Below are 18684 nucleotides of genomic sequence, written 5' to 3'. Positions count from 1 at the left end.
TGCAATTTAATGCCTTCCTACATGTACATATATGTATGCAGCCGCCTCACAGGTCAAGATTGAGAACATTTGCCTCACTTTGGAGGGCTCTTTTATGCTTCCTCCTAGTTAATAGCACCCCTCCCTGGAGATAACTGCTATTCTGACTTCTAACAGTATAGATTAGTTCTACTTATTCTAGAACTTCATACAAAAGGAATTATTCTGTATGTAGTACCTTGTGTCTAATTTCAGTTAGCTTAATATTCTGGGCATATATCCATGTTGCACTTAACTATATTTTGTTATTTTGGTGTATATTTTCAGTTGTGTGAATGTGCTGTGATTTATTTATTCACTCTCCTTTTAATGATGCTTAAGTTTCCTAGGAGTAGGATTTGGGGTCATAGTGGTAGGGTAGGTGTATGTTTAGCATTAGAAGACACAAATAAAGTAGGCTTGACCCTTCCTTGACCGCACATCCCCTCTACTTCCCTAAGTTTCTTTTTATTGCAGGCCTCGATTCTTGAAAGAGTCATCCACACTTCCTGAGTCCACTTCCTGACTTCCCATTTATTCTTCAGTCCACTACAGTCTGACTTTGACTTTCGCAATTATACTGCGTTTGTTCTCACCCATGGTTACCAGTTAAATGCTTATTGACAAATTTGACATCCATTTACATTTACCCTTTAATTTGATTTATATTTTAATAACAATTCATCCTTTGAAGTTATTCAAACACATCTCTCCCTTCAATTAAAAAAGCTATTCTTTGTTTCTTGGTTGTTTTAATTCTCTGTCTTCTTAGTGGTCAACACCACCCCCCACCCCCGTACACATATTGAACCAACACAGCACTAGTTGTTTCCCAGGGTTTCATCCTTTGGCTTCACTTCTTGCTGTTTACTCTGACCTTGAATTTGTTAATCTGGTGCTTAACCTTTCCCTGTATAGACACTGATGAATACCCAGTCTGTTTCTCTGGCTCTAGTTTCTCTCCTGGCCAGTATCTCCACAGAATCTTCCTCTTTCTGCTGAATTCCCTGCCTTGGTGAATGATGTCAAACCCATTCATTCACCCAAACTAGAATCATCCAACCCAGCTTTCCTCCCATTTCCCATATCCAGTTGACTAAGAAGCCCTTTTGGTTTTACATTTCAAATAAACCTCAAACTCCATGCATTCTCTTTTTCTTCATTGGATTTCAGATCTTAGTCATGTAATTGTCTGTCATAGTGGCCTTCTATTTGGTCTCAAGGGGTAGTTCCTGATTTTGTAGGACCTGAAACTTAAACAATTTTAGAGGTCCTTGTTGGGAAAAAAAACTACAACATTACAGATACACACATGCACACTCATGAATATTTAGAATGAGAAAAGGAAGCATGATGAGTTGCAAATCTAAAAAGCTGTCAAATACCACAGACATTTAAAAAACATTTCTATACTATTTAACAGCTTGACATTTCTTTAATTTTCCTTATGTTTTTTGGCTGTGCAGTCTTTGATCACTTTTTCCTAAGGTAACTGCTTTTGTTATTTTCTATGTACAGAAGAATATGAGAATTAGTTTTTCTTCCAGCGTATTTCTTTGCTCTTCACATCTTGTTGGTGCTGGGCATTATAGTTTGTGTTGTGTTCCTCTTTCAGCTTGGCATCTTTGTCTTCAAGACACCAAAAAAGTCTGCACATTGGGTGACAGAAGCATTCCGGAAGGCTATTCGTGTACCAAGACAGTTCTCAAACATTTAACTGTACAAGGAAGTGACTACAAACCACAGATAATATCCCACTAAACCTAAATTTCAAGTCCCATTAGCAGGATCCCCAAAATGTCTGTCATACTTCAGAGCTGCCTGATGGAAGGTGAAGGGAGTTGGAATGGAAAAGAGACAGTGGTCTTAACCAAGCATAGTTAGAATATCTTATTTTGCAAATTTTGCAAAAGCAAATGATGATGTTAACCATCTATTGCTTAGGTTTCTCCCAGGGCTTTGGAAGGGACCCACAAGATAAGGGTTCATCGGCTTTATGGTAAATTGGCCTCTGGTCCTTCTGTTCTTGCCTTGCTTCTTCCTGAAATAAATCCTCTCAGAATAATCATCCTAGAATACAAGTCAGATCATGATAGTCATTGCTTTAATGTTCCTTAGAAACTCTCTTCTTTTTTTCCTTTTATTTGCAAAATTTCAAACCTAAGAAAATTGACCAGAATAGAACAGTGAATCCCAGAGATTACAAATACACACATGCACACACATCCTCTCTCTTTCTCTTTAATTTGGGAGTAAATTATAAAATTATGGGATTTCTTCAATCCTAATTAATTCAGCATGTGTTATGTAAGACAGTGCCATTCTTCTATCAACCATAATGCAACCATCATTCAAGAAATGTGACATACTATTATCTATTGTATTATTATTTTAAATACAATCCATATTCACATTTTCCCAGTTGTTCCAAAGCTGTTTTTTTTTTTTTTTTTTTTAATCCAGAATGTCATTAAGGACTACTCATTGCATTTAATTGTTATGTCTGTCTAGTCTTTTTAAATCCAGAACAATTCCCCATCCTTTTTTTTTTTTTATCTTTCATAACATTGACATTTTTAAAGAATCTGAGCCCATTATTTTGCATAATTCCTTCAGTTGTGATCATTGTGATTGCAAAATAGTGATTTTCTGTCATTCCTCCTACACTTATTAGTTGGTATTCTTCTCTAAATAGAGCTTTCCCTTCTCCCTGCTCCCACATTTTTTAGAGTCATTATGATTCATGGCTTTGTTTTTTAAATTACATATTTTATAATCTTTTCTTCTTATTCTTTCTAATGTTTGTATTACCCCAAATTTGCATGAAGGAAGACTTTTCAAGCTAGTTCTGATTAATGTTTGAGTCCTTCCTTATTTTCTGACATAAGATGTTCCAGGCTCACCTTATTCTGCCTGCTCCAGCCCTGGAAATCAGTCATTTCTTCAGGGAGCCCGGGTTCCATTTGGTGAGCAATGATATTTAGAAACCAAGATCTGGACTTTAGGGGTGCTCATAACTTTAAGTGTCATTGCTTCAAGACCCTTTCATTGGATAGAACCATGTATTTCTTTTAATCATGGGTTCCTATTGATTCCATTATTTTCATCCAGTATTTGTATCTCACTTCAATAATTTTCTCTTGTAAAGTCTTACCTAAAATGCAAGATCGTTCATGATATAGCTCCTGACTGCTTCTTTAGCCTTGTAGAGTGTAATCTTTTGTGTCTTATGTACCTGTTGCACAGAACTACTTGATGAACTTAAGGTCTTTCTTTAGATCTGGGGAAGTCTCAACTTCATGATTTCTTCAGATATCACCTTCCCTACATTTTCTTTACTCTGTCCTTTTTGTTCTCTTATTAGACTGATGATGAGACTTCTGGATCTCTCTTCTGTTACTTTTATCTTTCTTTTGTATTTCCTAACCCTTTATTTCTCTGTGTTGTATTATGGGAGAATTCTTTGGTCTTTTTTCCTACCTTACAAATTACTTCTACTGGGTCTCTCCTGCTCTTGTACATTATTACTTTTTTTTTTTTTTTATTTCAACAGTTTCTCACATCCAAGATCTCTAATTGGTTGATTTCTTTTTCATGTGTTAAGAATGTAAATACTTTAAGAAGAAAACCTCTCTCAATTAATTATACTTACTTTAAGATTTTGTTTTGATTGCTTTATTAAGTCTTGTTTTGAGGGGGGGGGTGCATTCTAAGTCCTTTCATCTGATGAGATTTTATTTCATGGTATGGATGCTTTTTAAACTTTGGATAGTTTGTTTTTTTTTTAAGTTTATTTATTGACTTTGAGAGTGGGCCGATATGTGTGTGCACACACCTGAGCAGGGGAGGGGCAGAGGGAGAGGGAGAGAGAATCACAAGCAGTCTCCATACTCAGCATGGAGTCCGACTTGGGGCTTGATCCCATGACCCTGGGATGATGGCCTGAGCGAAAATCAAGAGTCGGGTGCTCAACCACCTGAGCAACCCAAGCGCCCCTGGATAATTCTTAATTTGCCTCATTTTGCAGTTTAGATTCTCTGTTGGATTAACGCCTTTCTCCTCCTCTGTCCAGTTGCTCTCTGGGGTCAGGGTAGGAGTGAGAGCTCATATGAGATCTGCAAGCCTAGCTGCTTCCACTGAGGTCTCCAACTAATCTCCACTCAGTTGCCCTTGGGCCTCCTTGTTGTGCCCCCATCAGTGAGCACTGAGTACTCTTAATGTTCTCCAGTGCAAGACTTCCCACCTGTCCCCTGAGCCTCAGCTTCCCTCTTTGGTCGTATGCTATCTGCCTTCAGCCTTTCAGGTTCTCCCAGTTTCTGGGCTGATGAGATTCTCTCCTCTTAATTTTTGAATGTGGCTGTATATGCACATCTCCCTTCATCCTTCCCCAACCCCTCCCTTTGTTCCTTCCCTCCTTTTTCGCTCCCTCCCCCTCTCCTCTCCCTCCCCTTTATTTAATTATTTCTGTGATTTCTCTGGGAGAGGAAATTGCAATGTGAGCTTAGCTTTCCATTTTGAAACTGGAAGCTAACATGTTGTGTTTTTTTCCTCACATCCAGACCTTGCATATGCTCCCCACCCCTGACTGGAGTGCCCTTCTGCACAATTCCTGTTATCTGTATGGCAAATTCATCCTTGTCTAGTAAACCAGTGCCTCCTTTGTGAAGCCTTCCACAATCCCTCAGGCAGAGTTAATTTCCTCTCTTATGTTCCCATGGTGATTTTGTACACCTTTATTTTAGTATTTATTATATTTATTATATTATAATTCTGTGCAGTCCTGTCTCTGTTGGCCCAGTTGACTCTGAGCTTTTGTCTGTGTATCTTTATATTTCTTGTTTGATATATGGTAGGTGTTCAGTAAACATTTGTTCAATTAGTGAATGAGTGGTCTTAAGATGAAATTAATTTCACATAGACATGTGATTGCAAAGTAATTAATTACCAAGCTAAATCTGATAGTCAACCCAAGGACTTGTATTGCTTCCCTCCCCGAGTCCCTTGCAATACAAGTAGCTGTGTTGGGTGTTCTGGTAATTCCTCTCTTGAGTTCTTTTCAGAAATAGGTCAGCAAAAACAATCAGTCTTACTATTTTCCTTTGTTACACATGTTTTGACAAGCTTGACTATCTATGTATGTCTTCATCACATTTGGCTTTGAAAAAATTTTTGGCTTTTTACTAAATATTGAATCTATCTCTGAAAGAGAGTTTTTTTTTTCTGAACATGCCTCAGGGTATTCATAGCCTTGAGCTCCCCCAAATGGGCATCCTGTCTTCTTTTCATGCTGAGTACATCGCTAAGCTAGAGTTCTTAAAAGTTCTTTCTAAAGCTTTCAGGCACTGGCAACATTGTAAGAATCACCCTTCAGATTCTGAAAGCTGCTGCTTTGAAAGAGCCGCAGTTCATTTGAATTCCAAAGTTACTTTGTGTTTGCTTTAAAAAATAGACATTTCTGATAACACCTTAAAAGATTACCATGTAAGAGAAGTAAAAAAGACTACAGTGTTAATGAGAAGTCTAACACTGATTCACAGAGTCCCTGTGACCCTGAGGTAGGCTCACAGAGTGATCTGAAGAATACACCACAATTTAAAATTATTTGGGTCCTCTGATTGTTCTTAATGAAAGGCTTAATATAGGTTTATTTATTCCATAAATGTTTTACTGGCTTTCCTCCTATATCCAACACATAACGATGAGACATTTTTTTCCTTTCGGGTGCATATGAACAAAAAGGTGTTCTGTGACACACGGAGATTGTGAAGATTAGATGTGAAGAGGGGTTTTCTAGGCATGTGTGTCAGTAAGGGTAATGCCTACACACAGCTGAAAACCTTTCTCAGCTGGGTTAAACCTGAAATTAGTTGTATTTTCCTTCAAATCAAGATTACTTGTTAAAAATTTTTTACATTACATTCACTTAATTTTCCACTTGAAGCACTTGGCTTTATTTTTGTTCAGAAATACAGTTTAATAAGATGGTCTGCCTACTCACCCCATTCCATCAGCATAAGGAGAGCTTTGTAGACATAAGAAGGCTTCTGTCTTCAGAAAATCAAAGGCACTGTTTATCAATCTTTGTAAAGAATGTGAAATACCATTGTGTTATTTTTCAAGATAGGCTACATTCTGTATAAAAACTTTATGTGCTCCAGAACTAAAATGATCTTTTACTAAAAGTAAAAGCAAAAATTCAGAAATCATGGCTTAATTTTGAGAACCCACACTTAACTTTTAAATCACTGTATCTTTACTCAGTAATTCTTCACTCAGACTAAATTTTTATCCTATCTTTTGTTTCACTTTACTTACCAGATAGAGCAAGTAACAGTTGTATCATTGTTTTCCATTTCTGACACACCAGGAGACTTGTCCAGGGCACTCATCTTCCCTGACCCTCACTTTCCTCCTCTGCAGAAGGAGGATGCAAATTCCTGGTCTCTGAGCTCTAAAATGCTTTCAGTGAAGCTGAAATTATTACATAGTTACGTACATAGCAGGCACATGCACTAAACCTCCGTAGAGTATACTCCATATGTATATACACATGCTCTATCTATATGCAGGTGCTTGGTAAGGACTTCGCTGTGTATGCTGTGGTAAGTTGCCCAAATGCCCTTTGAGGGCCACCATCCTTCCTCCCTCAGGTACTGAACTGCTGGCTGCTGATTCACAGCTGAATCTCCTCCTAGGGACTGGGAATTACCTTGTGCTGGTAGAAGCTGCCTACCCAAGGTTCTGCCTCACCCATGGCAGCCCTCATCTAATTACTCATTATCTTATTTGATACAGGGACACAAAGGCCCATCTCTCTTTCCCCCAAATGAGGAACCATTCATTCTAAAGGGCCATCTGAGCTCCAGACTTCCCAGTAGGATCGGCTGAGATCTTTGTTGTAGCTATATTGCAGTTCGAATTTTTTCTCTGCCCAGCCCCATTTCCCTCACCCCTGAAACCGTTTGCTCCCAAGAGCACCTCCCTCCCCAATAAACCTCCTGCACACCAGTCTCCATCTCAGAGTCTGATTCTCTAGGGAAGTTAATCTATAACAAAATGCGTTTCTAGAAATGGATTTATCCCCCTTTGACTTGGCTGTCTTTTATACAGTGACATATCTGATGTGTCATGAAACAAAACAAAGCTAGCTGATGAATTCACAGATGAACATACATTTGTAGCTTTACTAAGAAGTATTCTTATAGATGCTTGATCTACCACCTTCCCAGTCATAGATCTGTACATGGTACAACCATGACTCTTGGATAGTTCACATTTTTAATAAAAACGTTTTTATTCTTTTAGTTTATGATTTTTTAATCTTGAAGAGAAAGATAAGTGATTGAATGTGGTCTTTGCAGTTGAATACCTTAGAGTCTAATAATTAAGATGTTTGGATTAATAAGAATGTACTTTATGTGAAATCTCCAAAGAGAGTGGCAGTTTCGTAGCCTTGAAGATTCAGATCTAGTCAACTTGGTGAATATATTTCAAGTTTATCACCAAAGGAAAAAAAAAAAAAAAAGAAGAAAGAAAGAAAAGAACAAAGACCCAACACATGGCAATTAAATTGTTAAATTTGTACTGATACTCAGGATGTCAGGATTGTATAAAAGGAAACATGTCCTCCATTACTAGCTGATTGGCTTAATTACTATAGTAGCCTTGGTAATGTATATTCACTTATTTTTAAATTCTTTTCTAAAATATGGTTTCTTCTTCTTTCACTTAAAGCTTGTTTACTTTGGGGAGCTTTATATTAACATTGATGCTTTTTATTCAGAATCTAGTGGATAGATGGTGGGTGTACTAACTGTCCCTGAACTGTGGTTCTCGTATGAGCTCTTACTTTGTTGTTTAATGTTTAGATTGTCTATGTATATTTTTTCCCATTTAATTTCAAAGCTCTTTGTTACTTGTATTTATTTTCTCAGAAGAATTACCGTGTACATGCCCACTGTGTACCTCAGACAGAGGGAGCTGTGTCAGTACAACTGAAGGGATCCAACTTGCTAAAGAACTAGGAGCCACCTATCTTGAACTACACAGCCTTGATGACTTCTACATAGGAAAGTATTTTGGAGGAGTGGTAAGTGGTAATCCCTGTTATGTAAATTAAGGTCCTTTGTCAAGTTGGCTGGGAAGGTATTTTCTAGAACCTCAGTTAGAACTTTAGTTTTAAAAACATGATTGGTTTTAACTTCGAGAAATAAAATGAGAGTAGAAGAAAAGTTTTTGTCAGAGTCAAATTACAATTTTATTTTTCTCTCCAAGTTAAACATTTTCTATCATCTAATAAAATATTTTGGAATTTTCCACTTGGTGACAGTTTATTGGTTTTTGTTGTATATATCAAAAGCATGTTTACTCACACAAGCCTGTTATGTCAATTTTATTAGTAATCTTCACACAGTTCAGTGAGCCTCATAACCTGATCATTGGGCCCTGAAAGGTTTTTATTTCTATCTACTATTTGAAAAAAATGATTTTTCTTCCTCTGTGTGTGCTTCGGCAATATTTCATATACTCCTAAGTGATGCAGCTCAAAAATATCCATAGAAACTACTTCTACAAATAGCTTGTTGTTGGATATGTGAGAAGGTGGGATTTGTTTGCTCTGTTGCAATGGCATTTGTTGGGTCTTGCAGGCATTTGGAGGCCCTTCTTAGCCCACAGAATCTACCCTACAATATTAGGACTGCATGGTGCTTGGAGAATACTGTGGAGTCATGCCATTTAAAACTGCCTTTGAAACTATCCCCAACAGGTGACTCCTTTCAGCAGACAAATTTGGTAAACACGGATAAGAGGTTTAAACCAGTGTAAACCCTTCATTGAGCAGAAGCACTTTAGACTTCTCTGTTAGTTCCCCAGCTCTTCATCAAGTACTCTTTCCAGTATGCCAGATTATTCATTATGTAGATTTGTGTCCAAATGTTGAGGTCTCCACAGATGACTGTAGAAATTTCATTTGTTGTGAGGTTACTAAACTCCAAATAACAACCAGTGTTAAACTTGGAACCAAATATAAATGGTCCTCATTTCTATCATGTGTAAGTGGCTATTTTTAACTCAGTAATGTAGAGAAACAACAATGTAGCTACATTAAGGAAGATATACTCATAATATTGATATTATCAATGACTGTGAGAAACTTTTTAAATTTATTTATGGTGACAAAAAGTAGAAAGGGTTAGAAAGATAGACAGGACTCAAATCTAATATTGTAGTGGATTAAAAAAAGTCTTAGTCTAAGAATCTTGTATATCCCTGAAATACCTAGGAAACTGGGGGAAAATGATAGTTCGGTTTCTTTTGTTGGAGAGGGGGGGCCTGATTCTCTTGGGGTATGTAGGTCTCCTTGTGTTCTGCCCCACTTCCCGCACCTGAAATTCTCATGGTCACACTTCCCACCTGCCACCTCCCATGTTCTCTGCTCTCTTTCTCTTCCTCCTCCTTGTTTGTCTTTGTTCCTAACACCTAGTGTTGCAATTAGGGTTGGAGGCATGATAAGGATTGAAGAAGTGGTCAAGTTTGGGAGAAAAGACATGACAGTTTCTTTTTTCCCTAAGACTTAGTGAGGATATGGAAATAAGATCAGAGTGACCCTTTTCAGATTCTTGAATAGTGAAGTATGGCTGCGATCTTGAGTGTAAGAAATAGTGGCATTTGCAGGAATATAGATGGAGATGATAATGTCAGAGTGAAATCTTGTGTCTGAAAAAATACTTTCAAACAGAGAGGGAAGCAAACCATAAGAGACTCTTAAATACAGAGAACAAACTGAGGGTTAATGGGGGGTGGGCAGGAAGGAGGGATCAGTGGGTGATGGGCATTGAGGAGGGTACTTGTTGGGATGAGCACTGTGTGTTGTATGTAAGTGATGAATGACGGGAATCTACCTCCAAAACCAAGAGCACACTGTATACACTATATGTTAGCTAACTTGATAATAAATTATATTAAAAAAGAAAAAAAAAAAAAAAAAAAAGAAAAACTCTTGTGTTTGAGAGTCGAGGATGAAAACCTGGGAAGAAGAGTACATGCCCTTGAGCTTTAGGGAGCCCCACCTGACCCTCCTCCAGTTGCACCCCATCCCTGCTCCCACATATGGCACGTGATGATGGAGCCAAGCGCATTTGCCCACCTGCAGCTAGTAGCCCCTTCTAGACCTGCACATCCAATATGGTAGCCACTAGCCACATGTGGCTATTTATATTTAAATTAATTAAAGAAAATTCAGTTCCTCAGGTGTACTGTCCACATTTCAGGTCCTCAGTAGCTACATGTGGCTATGGCTACTGTGTCGAATAGCACAGATATTACAGAGCATTTCCATCAACACAGAGCAGAAGGTTCTGTTATACAGTGTTGTGACCATGTTCCAAAACCGAGGACCCCAGAATTCTCTTAGCAGTGCACTCAGTCTGTTTCCAAGGCCTGTGCAGGCCTTTTTCCTGGGTCCATCATCCTGAAGGTGGACTGCATTGCTAGTGTGTATGTCCTTAGTTCTGACAGGTGGCCGAAGGGTGACTGCTTTTGAGGAATGGAGGAGGGGAGGCAGACGTTGGGTGTGTAGGCATGGATGTCTACTTGTATATGTAAAGCTCCTTGAGGTGTGGGATGGAGCAGAGGGTGAGAAGAAAGGACAGCCTCCGGGCCCAGGAGTTACAGGACAGTTCCTTGTGCTACGTGAAGCTCTGAGTCGTCTGAGAATTTAAATCTAAACCTGGCCTTCTCGGCTTTTATGATGATACCTCTGTCAAAGTAGGATAGAATGTTTTCTACGTAATAGTTCTTTATTTATGATGTTTAAATATTTGTGTATGTGGTACATGGATCTCTGTTTGTATTTTTGCCCCAAGTCTCACAGCGTCAAGGCATAGGCCTGGAGCTGTGCGTGTGTATGTGCTTAGGATTTGTGATTTCCCATATAAAGGATGTATTTCAAAGTAATTTATTCAAGAAAAGAATAGAACATATGAAAACATCCCCAGTTGATGTGAGCATCTGTGACGTAGAGCCAGATCTGCCCTGCTTTGAATGTCTCTACTATTAACTGCTGCGGTTGCCCACGAGACAGTTATTGACAGTCCCACAGTTGTACTGCTAGGCTTTCTTGATTATTCAAGAGAATGAACAGTTCCTTCTTGAATGGATAGTTTATTTATGCTTAGACAAGGCACAGCCTGTTCTACTTGATACATTTTTTGTCTTTAAATAAAAAACTTGTTTACAAGTGTTTGCTAAAGCGTACTTGTAGATGGTACCAGCATTTGAACATTTGGCAAATGTGATTTGGGGTACAAATAATCATGTCAGATACATAATTTTGTTGACGCTTTACTTAAAATTTGATTCATGTTTTAGTTGGAGTATTTTATGATTCAAGCCTTAAATCAGAAGACAAGTGAAAAAATGAAGAAAAGGAAAATGAGCAACTCGTTTCATGGAGTTAGACCACCTCAGCTTGAACAACCAGGTGCATTTACTAACCATTGTCTGCACATTCGATTGATATTTATTATCGATCACTTCACAAGTCTTAGAGCAATTGTTGCCAAATTTGAGTATGTTGATGACTCACCTGGTATTCTTATTCAGTAAACCTGGGATGGGGCCTGGAATCTGCTTTTAAAATAAGTTTCCAGGTGATTCTGAAACAGGTGGCACTTGGACCACATTTTGAGGAATAGTCTTAAACTTGAATCTGTAGATTCTTTAAAAAATAGTGTATGTGGTGAAGAGCTGTTCTAGATTAAAATCTAAGAGGGGCGCCTGGGTGGCTCAGTTGGTTAACTGTCTGACTTCAGCTCAGGTCATGATCTCTCAGTTTGTGGGTTCGAACCCCACGTTGGGCTCTGCGCTGACATCTCAGAGCCTGGAGCCTGCTTCAGATTCCGTGTCTCTCTGTCTCTCTCTGTCCTTCCACCACTTGTGCTCTATCAAAAGTAAATAAATGAACATTAAAATTTTAAAAAAATCTAAGAGAAATAACAACCAAATGCAGTGTGTGAACCTTGATTGGATACTAGTTCAATAGAAACCTCTAAAAGACTCTTAGGACAGTTGGGTAAAATTTTAATATGGACTAGAAATTAGATGACATGATGGAATTATTGTTAATTTTCATATGTATGGTAATGGTTCTGTGATTAATGGAAGAATGTCCTTATTTTTTGGAAATGAATATGAGAGTATTTAGAGCTGGAGTATCCTGATGATCACGACTTACTCTTAAGTGGTTCAGCAATAGGAATGTGTAAGTGTGTGCCTATCTAGAGATAAGGCAAACATGACAAAAATTTTTTCCCCTTAAGTTTATTTATTTGAGAGAGAGCGCAAGCAGGAAAGGGGTAGAGAAAGGAGAGAGAATCCCAAGCAGACTCCATGCTGCCAGCGCAGAGCCTGATGCGGGGCTTGGACTCACAAAACTGTGAGATCATGACCTGAATCAAAACCAAGAGTCAGAAGCTTAACTGACTGAGCCACCCAGGCACCCCAAACATGACAAAATATCAATAATTGCAGATTCTAAGTGAAGGACATGTGTGTGCTTATGTATCATTCTTTCAACTTTTTTGAATGTCTGAAAGTGTTAATAACACAAGGTTAGAGGAAAATACAGTTAAAATTAAATAAATACAATTTTTATCAAAATTAAGTTTTATTAAAATGTTTGCCTATTGTTTTTAATGTTTATTTATTTATTTTGAGAGAGAGAGAGAGATCACGGGCATGAGAGTGTGCATGAGCACCAAGCAGGGGGGGGGGGGGGGGCAGAGAGAGAGTGAGAGGTAGAGAGAGAGAATCCCAGTCAGGCTCCCCACTGTCAGTGCAGAACTCAGTGTGGGGCTCAAACTCACAAACTGTGAGACCATGACCTCAGCTGAAATCAAGAGTCAGATGCTTAACTGACTGAGCCACCCAGATGCCCCAAATTTTTTGCCTAATTTTGTGATAGAAATAAAATAATAGTACTCTGTGAGGTCAATTTGTTATGGATATTGTTTTAAAAAGCAGGTACTTGATAAGTATTTGTTAAATAAATCAATATAAATTAAAAATCAAGAAAATAATAAATTAGTATGGGAAGTCAATTCTGGGTTTTTACACACATGCAGATATATAAATCATGAGTGATACACATTTGCTTTGAACTTCCTGGTGTGCAAAGTGAGAGGAGACATTGTTATGTAGCAAGCTTGCTGCTTTAAATACTTTCTGGATGAGAAGATGGGTGGGGAATAGCCAAATAAACAATGTAGATAGATAGATGATTTCTTCATTCTTATTATTCAAAGCAGTTCCTCTGAGAAAAGCAAAGTTCCTCTGAGAAAGCAAAGCATTTCATGCCATTTAGCACTAAAGGAAATTTCTCATGTGGGTCTCCGCTGGGGGCAGTGCTGGGGGCAGTAGGTGACCTAGTAGACAGGGCCTTCAGAAGTGTCTGTAAATGCAGCCTCAATTCAAACAGGCTGTCCCTGTGCCCTTCTTTTAGGTATCACCCTGAGCATTCCTTCTGATGCTGACTTGTTCTAAGGATTGATCCTAGGCTCTGGGGCAAGTGGCTTTCAGATTGCTCTTAGCCACGAAAGGTCTGTGAAGGTGCCTTAGGCAGTGGAGAGAAGGATGAGTGGGGTATAGTTCAGGAAGAGCCTAGCCACCAAATTACCTTGTTCTTATCTGTTTTATAGACTGGAGCTTTGCTTTAGAGGAAAAAATTTTCATTACTAAAGAAGTTTGAATTCTGATTGAGAAGACTGCATATCCTTCAGGCAACACTTTCCAGATAACACTTTCCTTGGCTCAGCTTTGGATAAAAGCTAGACAGCAGACATTCTATAGTTTGAGTCTGTGATGAGGGCCTAGGGTGTGATCCTCTGTAGGGGTATTCTGAATTGACTGAGGGCTAATCTTTGTTAGTGATCAGACTAGGAAATGGAAGATTACATCCTTTTTTTTGGAAATTGGGAAGTCTAGCCAGCACTTTACCTCAGGTATGCTGAGAGGAAAAAGCTGGTTCTTGTTTTACCAGGAAGAAAAAAATATTTAATTTTAGGATCAAAATAAAATGGTCAAGATGGTTTCAGACAATGGAGTCTAAGACTCTGGGCTTTGGCCTTGAGAGGTTGACATTTTGAGTTGAACAATTTCCTTCCCTTCCATTTCCAACCACGAGAGGAAAATGACTTTAAATGTGGGTTAGGTTCTTCAGAACTTACTCAGTAATTTGTTTGAATTTTTTATTTGGATAAAGTAAAGATTAACTACCAACATAATAAAATTCAGTATTTGTTGAAATAGCTTATTTGGGGACACACAAATAGTGAGAAGTACTATTTTATTGCTGTTTATGGCATTTAGTATAATTTTCACTTGCACTATAAAAATTACGATATTTCTGTGACTATTAACTCAGAATAATTAATTTATATATATTTATAATTAGGTTAAGTTAAATACAATTGCTGTTTTCATAGGCAAAAATGGCCATATGTTGGCAATTTCATATGGTTCAACTTAATAATATTAAAAAGAATTCTTTTGTTGTGTTTAAAAGGAACCTGAGATGTTTGGGTCTATAGACCTAAAAAATAATTTATCGTATTTGTTTTCTTTTTTGAAATAGAAAAAATGCCTGTCTTAAAGGCTGAAGCATCGCATTATAACTCTGATTTAAATAATTTGCTGTTCTGCTGCCAGTGTGTGGACGTGGTATTTTACAACCCAGATTTAAAGGAAGTTGCCGAGGCCCACAAGATTGTTCTCTGTGCCGTAAGCCATGTTTTCATGCTGCTTTTCAATGTGAAGAGTCCCGCTGACATTCAGGATTCCAGTATCATCCGTACCACCCAGGACCTCTTTGCCATAAACAGAGATACTGCATTTCCAGGTGCTAGCCAGGATTCTCCAGGCAACCCACCATTACGTGTCATCGTTAAAGACGCCCTCTTCTGTTCTTGTTTATCGGACATTCTGCGCTTCATTTATTCAGGTACCTTGTTAAGTGGTTCTGGTACATTCTTGTAAGATTTGAAATGAAGTGTGCCTGTGGTCTTCAGGTGTATTGGTTAGTTTCACATTTCTCTTCTTTCTACCATCTGAGGTAAGGATTACACATAAAAGAGTATCTACTTTATATACAGGAATTGGTCCACACTTTCCATCTTCCTTATAAGTTTACTTGCCCTGGTTTTAAATCTACTTGTGAAAATAGTAATTTCTTTTCCTACTGAGCAGGTATGGTAGTATTTTTTTTTTAATATCTAAAATGTGAAAATACAAGAGTTTTTTATCTAGTTTAAATTTAAAGAAACAAAATTTTCAAAGTATGAATGGAAATAAATCTCTGCATCTTAAAACCTGACCGTTAATTCCTTTTTCTGTTTTATGGTTAGATTTTGGAGGACATTGAGAGAAATTAGCAGGGTCCTTACATTCAGTTTAGGAACTGGAAACAGTATCTAAAGTTAAAGCTGAGATCTGATCAACTTTAACTATTTTATTTTTAAGTAATCTCTACACCCAGTGTGGGGCTTGAACTCACAACCCCAACATCAAAAGTCACATCCTTCACCGACTGAGCCAGCCAGGAGCCGCAACTTTGACTATTTCAGGTTTTACTTTTTCTTCTGTGTACTTAATCTTTTTAGGATTGAGCTTATCAATTATTTTTCTTCTCCTTTTAAATGCTGTAGCAACTATATTTTAAAAAAATAGAAGTTTTATTTGAGTCATTTTAGTCAATGAATTGAAGGTGTCGTATCTAAATATCCCATATAAGAATGGAAAAGAATTGATGTAAAATAATTGATGTTAAAATAAGATTTTACTTTTTTTCATTTGGGCTGTGGTTATATAATTTTCTAAGTTAAAATAAAAATCAATGGTTTTGAAAAGTACAGTTGCAGCATGAAGATTTAAGTGGATTAAAATGTACATATATGGGGGTGGCTGGCTGGCTGAATGTCAGTAGAGTATGTGACTCTTGATCTTAGGGTCATGAGTTTAAGTCCCATGTTGGGTGTAGAGATTACTTTTTTAAAAAGTTTTGGGGCACCTGGGTGGCTCAGTAGGTTAAGTGTCTGACTGAGGCTCAGGTTATGATTGCGCAGTTTGTGAATTAGAGCCCTGCATTGGGCTCTGTGGTGACAGCTTGGAGCCTGGAGCCTGCTTCAGATTCCGTGTCTCCCTCTCTCTCTCTGCCCCTTCTCTGCTCATGCTCGCTCTCTCTCTCTCTCTCAAAAATAAACTTTAAAAAAATAATATAAAAGTTTTAAAAAATCTTCATATATGTATATGCATATACTACCTAGGAGTAGAATGGTAATGATAGGTCTTAATTAAATCCATTGTTTAGTGAATATTGGCTTGGCAAAGGCATAAATAACCACTCCTACAGAGCCCAGTGCCTTCAGTGCGGCAGGGTATGTGTTGGGTGAATTAATGAGTAGACTCTAGTGGCTTGTGAAGCATCACATGAATAAACCAGACTAAAGATGTCATTTACTACTACAGACTTTTATGTTTAAACTTTGAGCCTCGCAGTTCACAATTTAAGGCTAATTCTGAAAATCCAAAATGTTTACATGGTAAAAGAAAAAAAAAATGTCTTTAATGATGTTTAGAGAACTATGAAGGAAGTGTTTGGCTTTGCTTTTCGATGATGTTACTGTTGAATTATTCAGCAAGTTTACTACAGTATCTATTGAATGCTTTTGAAGGCACATTAATACTTTGAAGTCAGTTATATCCTCTTTGATAAGGTAGCAGTAAGAGGGCTTGTTGTGTCTCCAGTGACAGAACCTACTTGTTTTTTTAAATTGCAAAATTAATACATGCAGATGGAAAAAAAAAGGGCAAGAAAAAAGTTTCTTCCATCCCTCAGTCCCCTTATGTATTCACTCTGATGCTATTTGAGATAAATTAATGTGTTGGGAAATACGCATTAAGGAAAATGTAATCTTTAGGAACTGCTATTTTCCAGGAACCACACACAGTTTCCTATGGCTGGAGCATAGCGTACGAGGTGAAGGTTTGCAGGAGATGAGGCTGGCAAGCTAGGTGGAAGCTGCCTGTAGAAGCTGTTCTAGAATTTTAAGCATGATCAGACTGGGTTTGGGCAAACTCATCTCTGGTGATAGAGATGGAATAGAGCAGGCTAGACAGGAGTTTAGTAAAGAAGCTCCATTGCTCTGGAGATCAACCTCAGGAAGGTCATTACTCTCATACTATGTGGTTGGTGCTTGTCTATCATTTGGAACAGTGCTTTTCAAACTTAATATGCATGCAGGTCAGCTGGGGATCTTGTTCACGCATCTATTCTGATTTAGTAGGCTCAGGGGGTGAGGCATGAGATTCTGCGTTTCACACAGTCTCCCAGGTAGTGCTAGTGCTTTGGACTCTAAGCAGCTGCAACACCTGCTCTTGGAAGAACTGAGTGCCGGCCACAGCCAGGGGCTAAGAGCCTGGCATTCAGTCCAGGGCCCAGGGGAGGAGCCCAGTTATCAGTCTGAGGGCACCAAGTCAAAATGGGGTCAGGCACACTGACTGATGTGAGCTCTTCGGAGCTGGAGCTGTCAGCACCGTGTTGTAGCCCTTGCCCTTAGTTGTGGAGGGGAGAGCTTGCTAAGCTACAAGCCCTCGACCCAGTCAGTGCACAGGCCTCCTAACCTGACACCAACATGTTGCATTTCTGCTCTGTTCTCTCCTTGTATGTCAAGGCTCAGAGAAGAGGTGCTGTCAGGTAAGAGCTGGGCCACAGACCATTGACCTGGGGCTGCAGGGAGATCCTGATGCTTTGAGGAGAAGCAAAACTAAATGCTTCAGCAGGTGCCTGTGACCTATTCTTTATTTATAGAGTATAACCTCCGACTCAAGCAAAAGTTACATTATGTTTAAATTATGTTTAAAAAGACATTAAGGGGGCGCCTGGGTGGCTTAGCCGGTTGGGCGTTCGACTTCGGCTCGGGTCATGGTCTCATGGTCTGTGAGTTCAAGCCCCGCGTCGGGCTCTGTGCTGACAGCTCAGAGCCTGGAGCCTGTTTCAGATTCTGTGTCTCCCTCTCTCTCTGCCCCTCCCCTGTTCATGCTCTGTCTCTCTCTGTCTCAAAAATAAATAAACGTTAAAAAAAAAAAGACATTAAGGCTGTATTTGTAAAGACAATTTTGAAAAATGGAGAACACTTTTTAAGAGAAAAAAATCAACCAAATTCCTATTTCAAATGTCTAAACACTGGTATTTTGTTTTATCCTCTGGCCTTTGTGCATATGTTACCGTTTATTTAGAAAATATTTTTTATCAAATCAAAGAAAAAGTTTAAGCCTACTTTTTTTTTTTTTTTTTTTTTGAGACTTCAGTAAAGAGGACAGGCTTATGGGGTTTTTTGTTTTGCTTGTTTTTCTTGCTGCTGTTGTTGAGCATTTTAAAACTTTGGAACCGATCAAAAGTTTTAAGACCCAGTTAGGCAATGGTTTCCTCACAGAAGCCCTGGCCTACCCGCTAGTTCTGTTGGGTGGACAGTGAAGACAGCAGCCGTTTGTACATGTGTCTGTTGGGTTGCTAACACAGAGGCAGAACTCCGTGACACAGACAGCTCAGGAATATATGCCCTGAGTAAACAAGGACTGAAAAACCGTATTAAATCTATCTCCTGCTTCTTT

The 18684-nt window shown here is 38.5% G+C and overlaps 1 protein-coding gene across 1 annotated transcript in view; it reads left to right on the top strand.

Moving 5' to 3' along the window:
- Window positions 1-18684, top strand: part of RHOBTB3 (Rho related BTB domain containing 3) — a 52719-nt gene that overhangs the window by 6110 nt on the left and 27925 nt on the right. Inside the window, exons 4-6 of the mRNA XM_060635349.3 lie at window positions 7953-8107; window positions 11389-11500; window positions 14651-15016. Of these exons, the coding sequence (XP_060491332.1) occupies window positions 7953-8107; window positions 11389-11500; window positions 14651-15016 (633 nt within the window). The remainder of the gene's footprint in view (window positions 1-7952; window positions 8108-11388; window positions 11501-14650; window positions 15017-18684) is intronic.

This window comes from Panthera onca, chromosome A1, assembly GCF_046562875.1.
Source record: "Panthera onca isolate mPanOnc1 chromosome A1, mPanOnc1 haplotype 2, whole genome shotgun sequence".
NCBI classification, from domain to species: domain Eukaryota; kingdom Metazoa; phylum Chordata; class Mammalia; order Carnivora; family Felidae; genus Panthera; species Panthera onca.
Note: the sequence above shows the minus strand (reverse complement) of the source record. Positions and strands in the feature narration are given on the sequence as shown.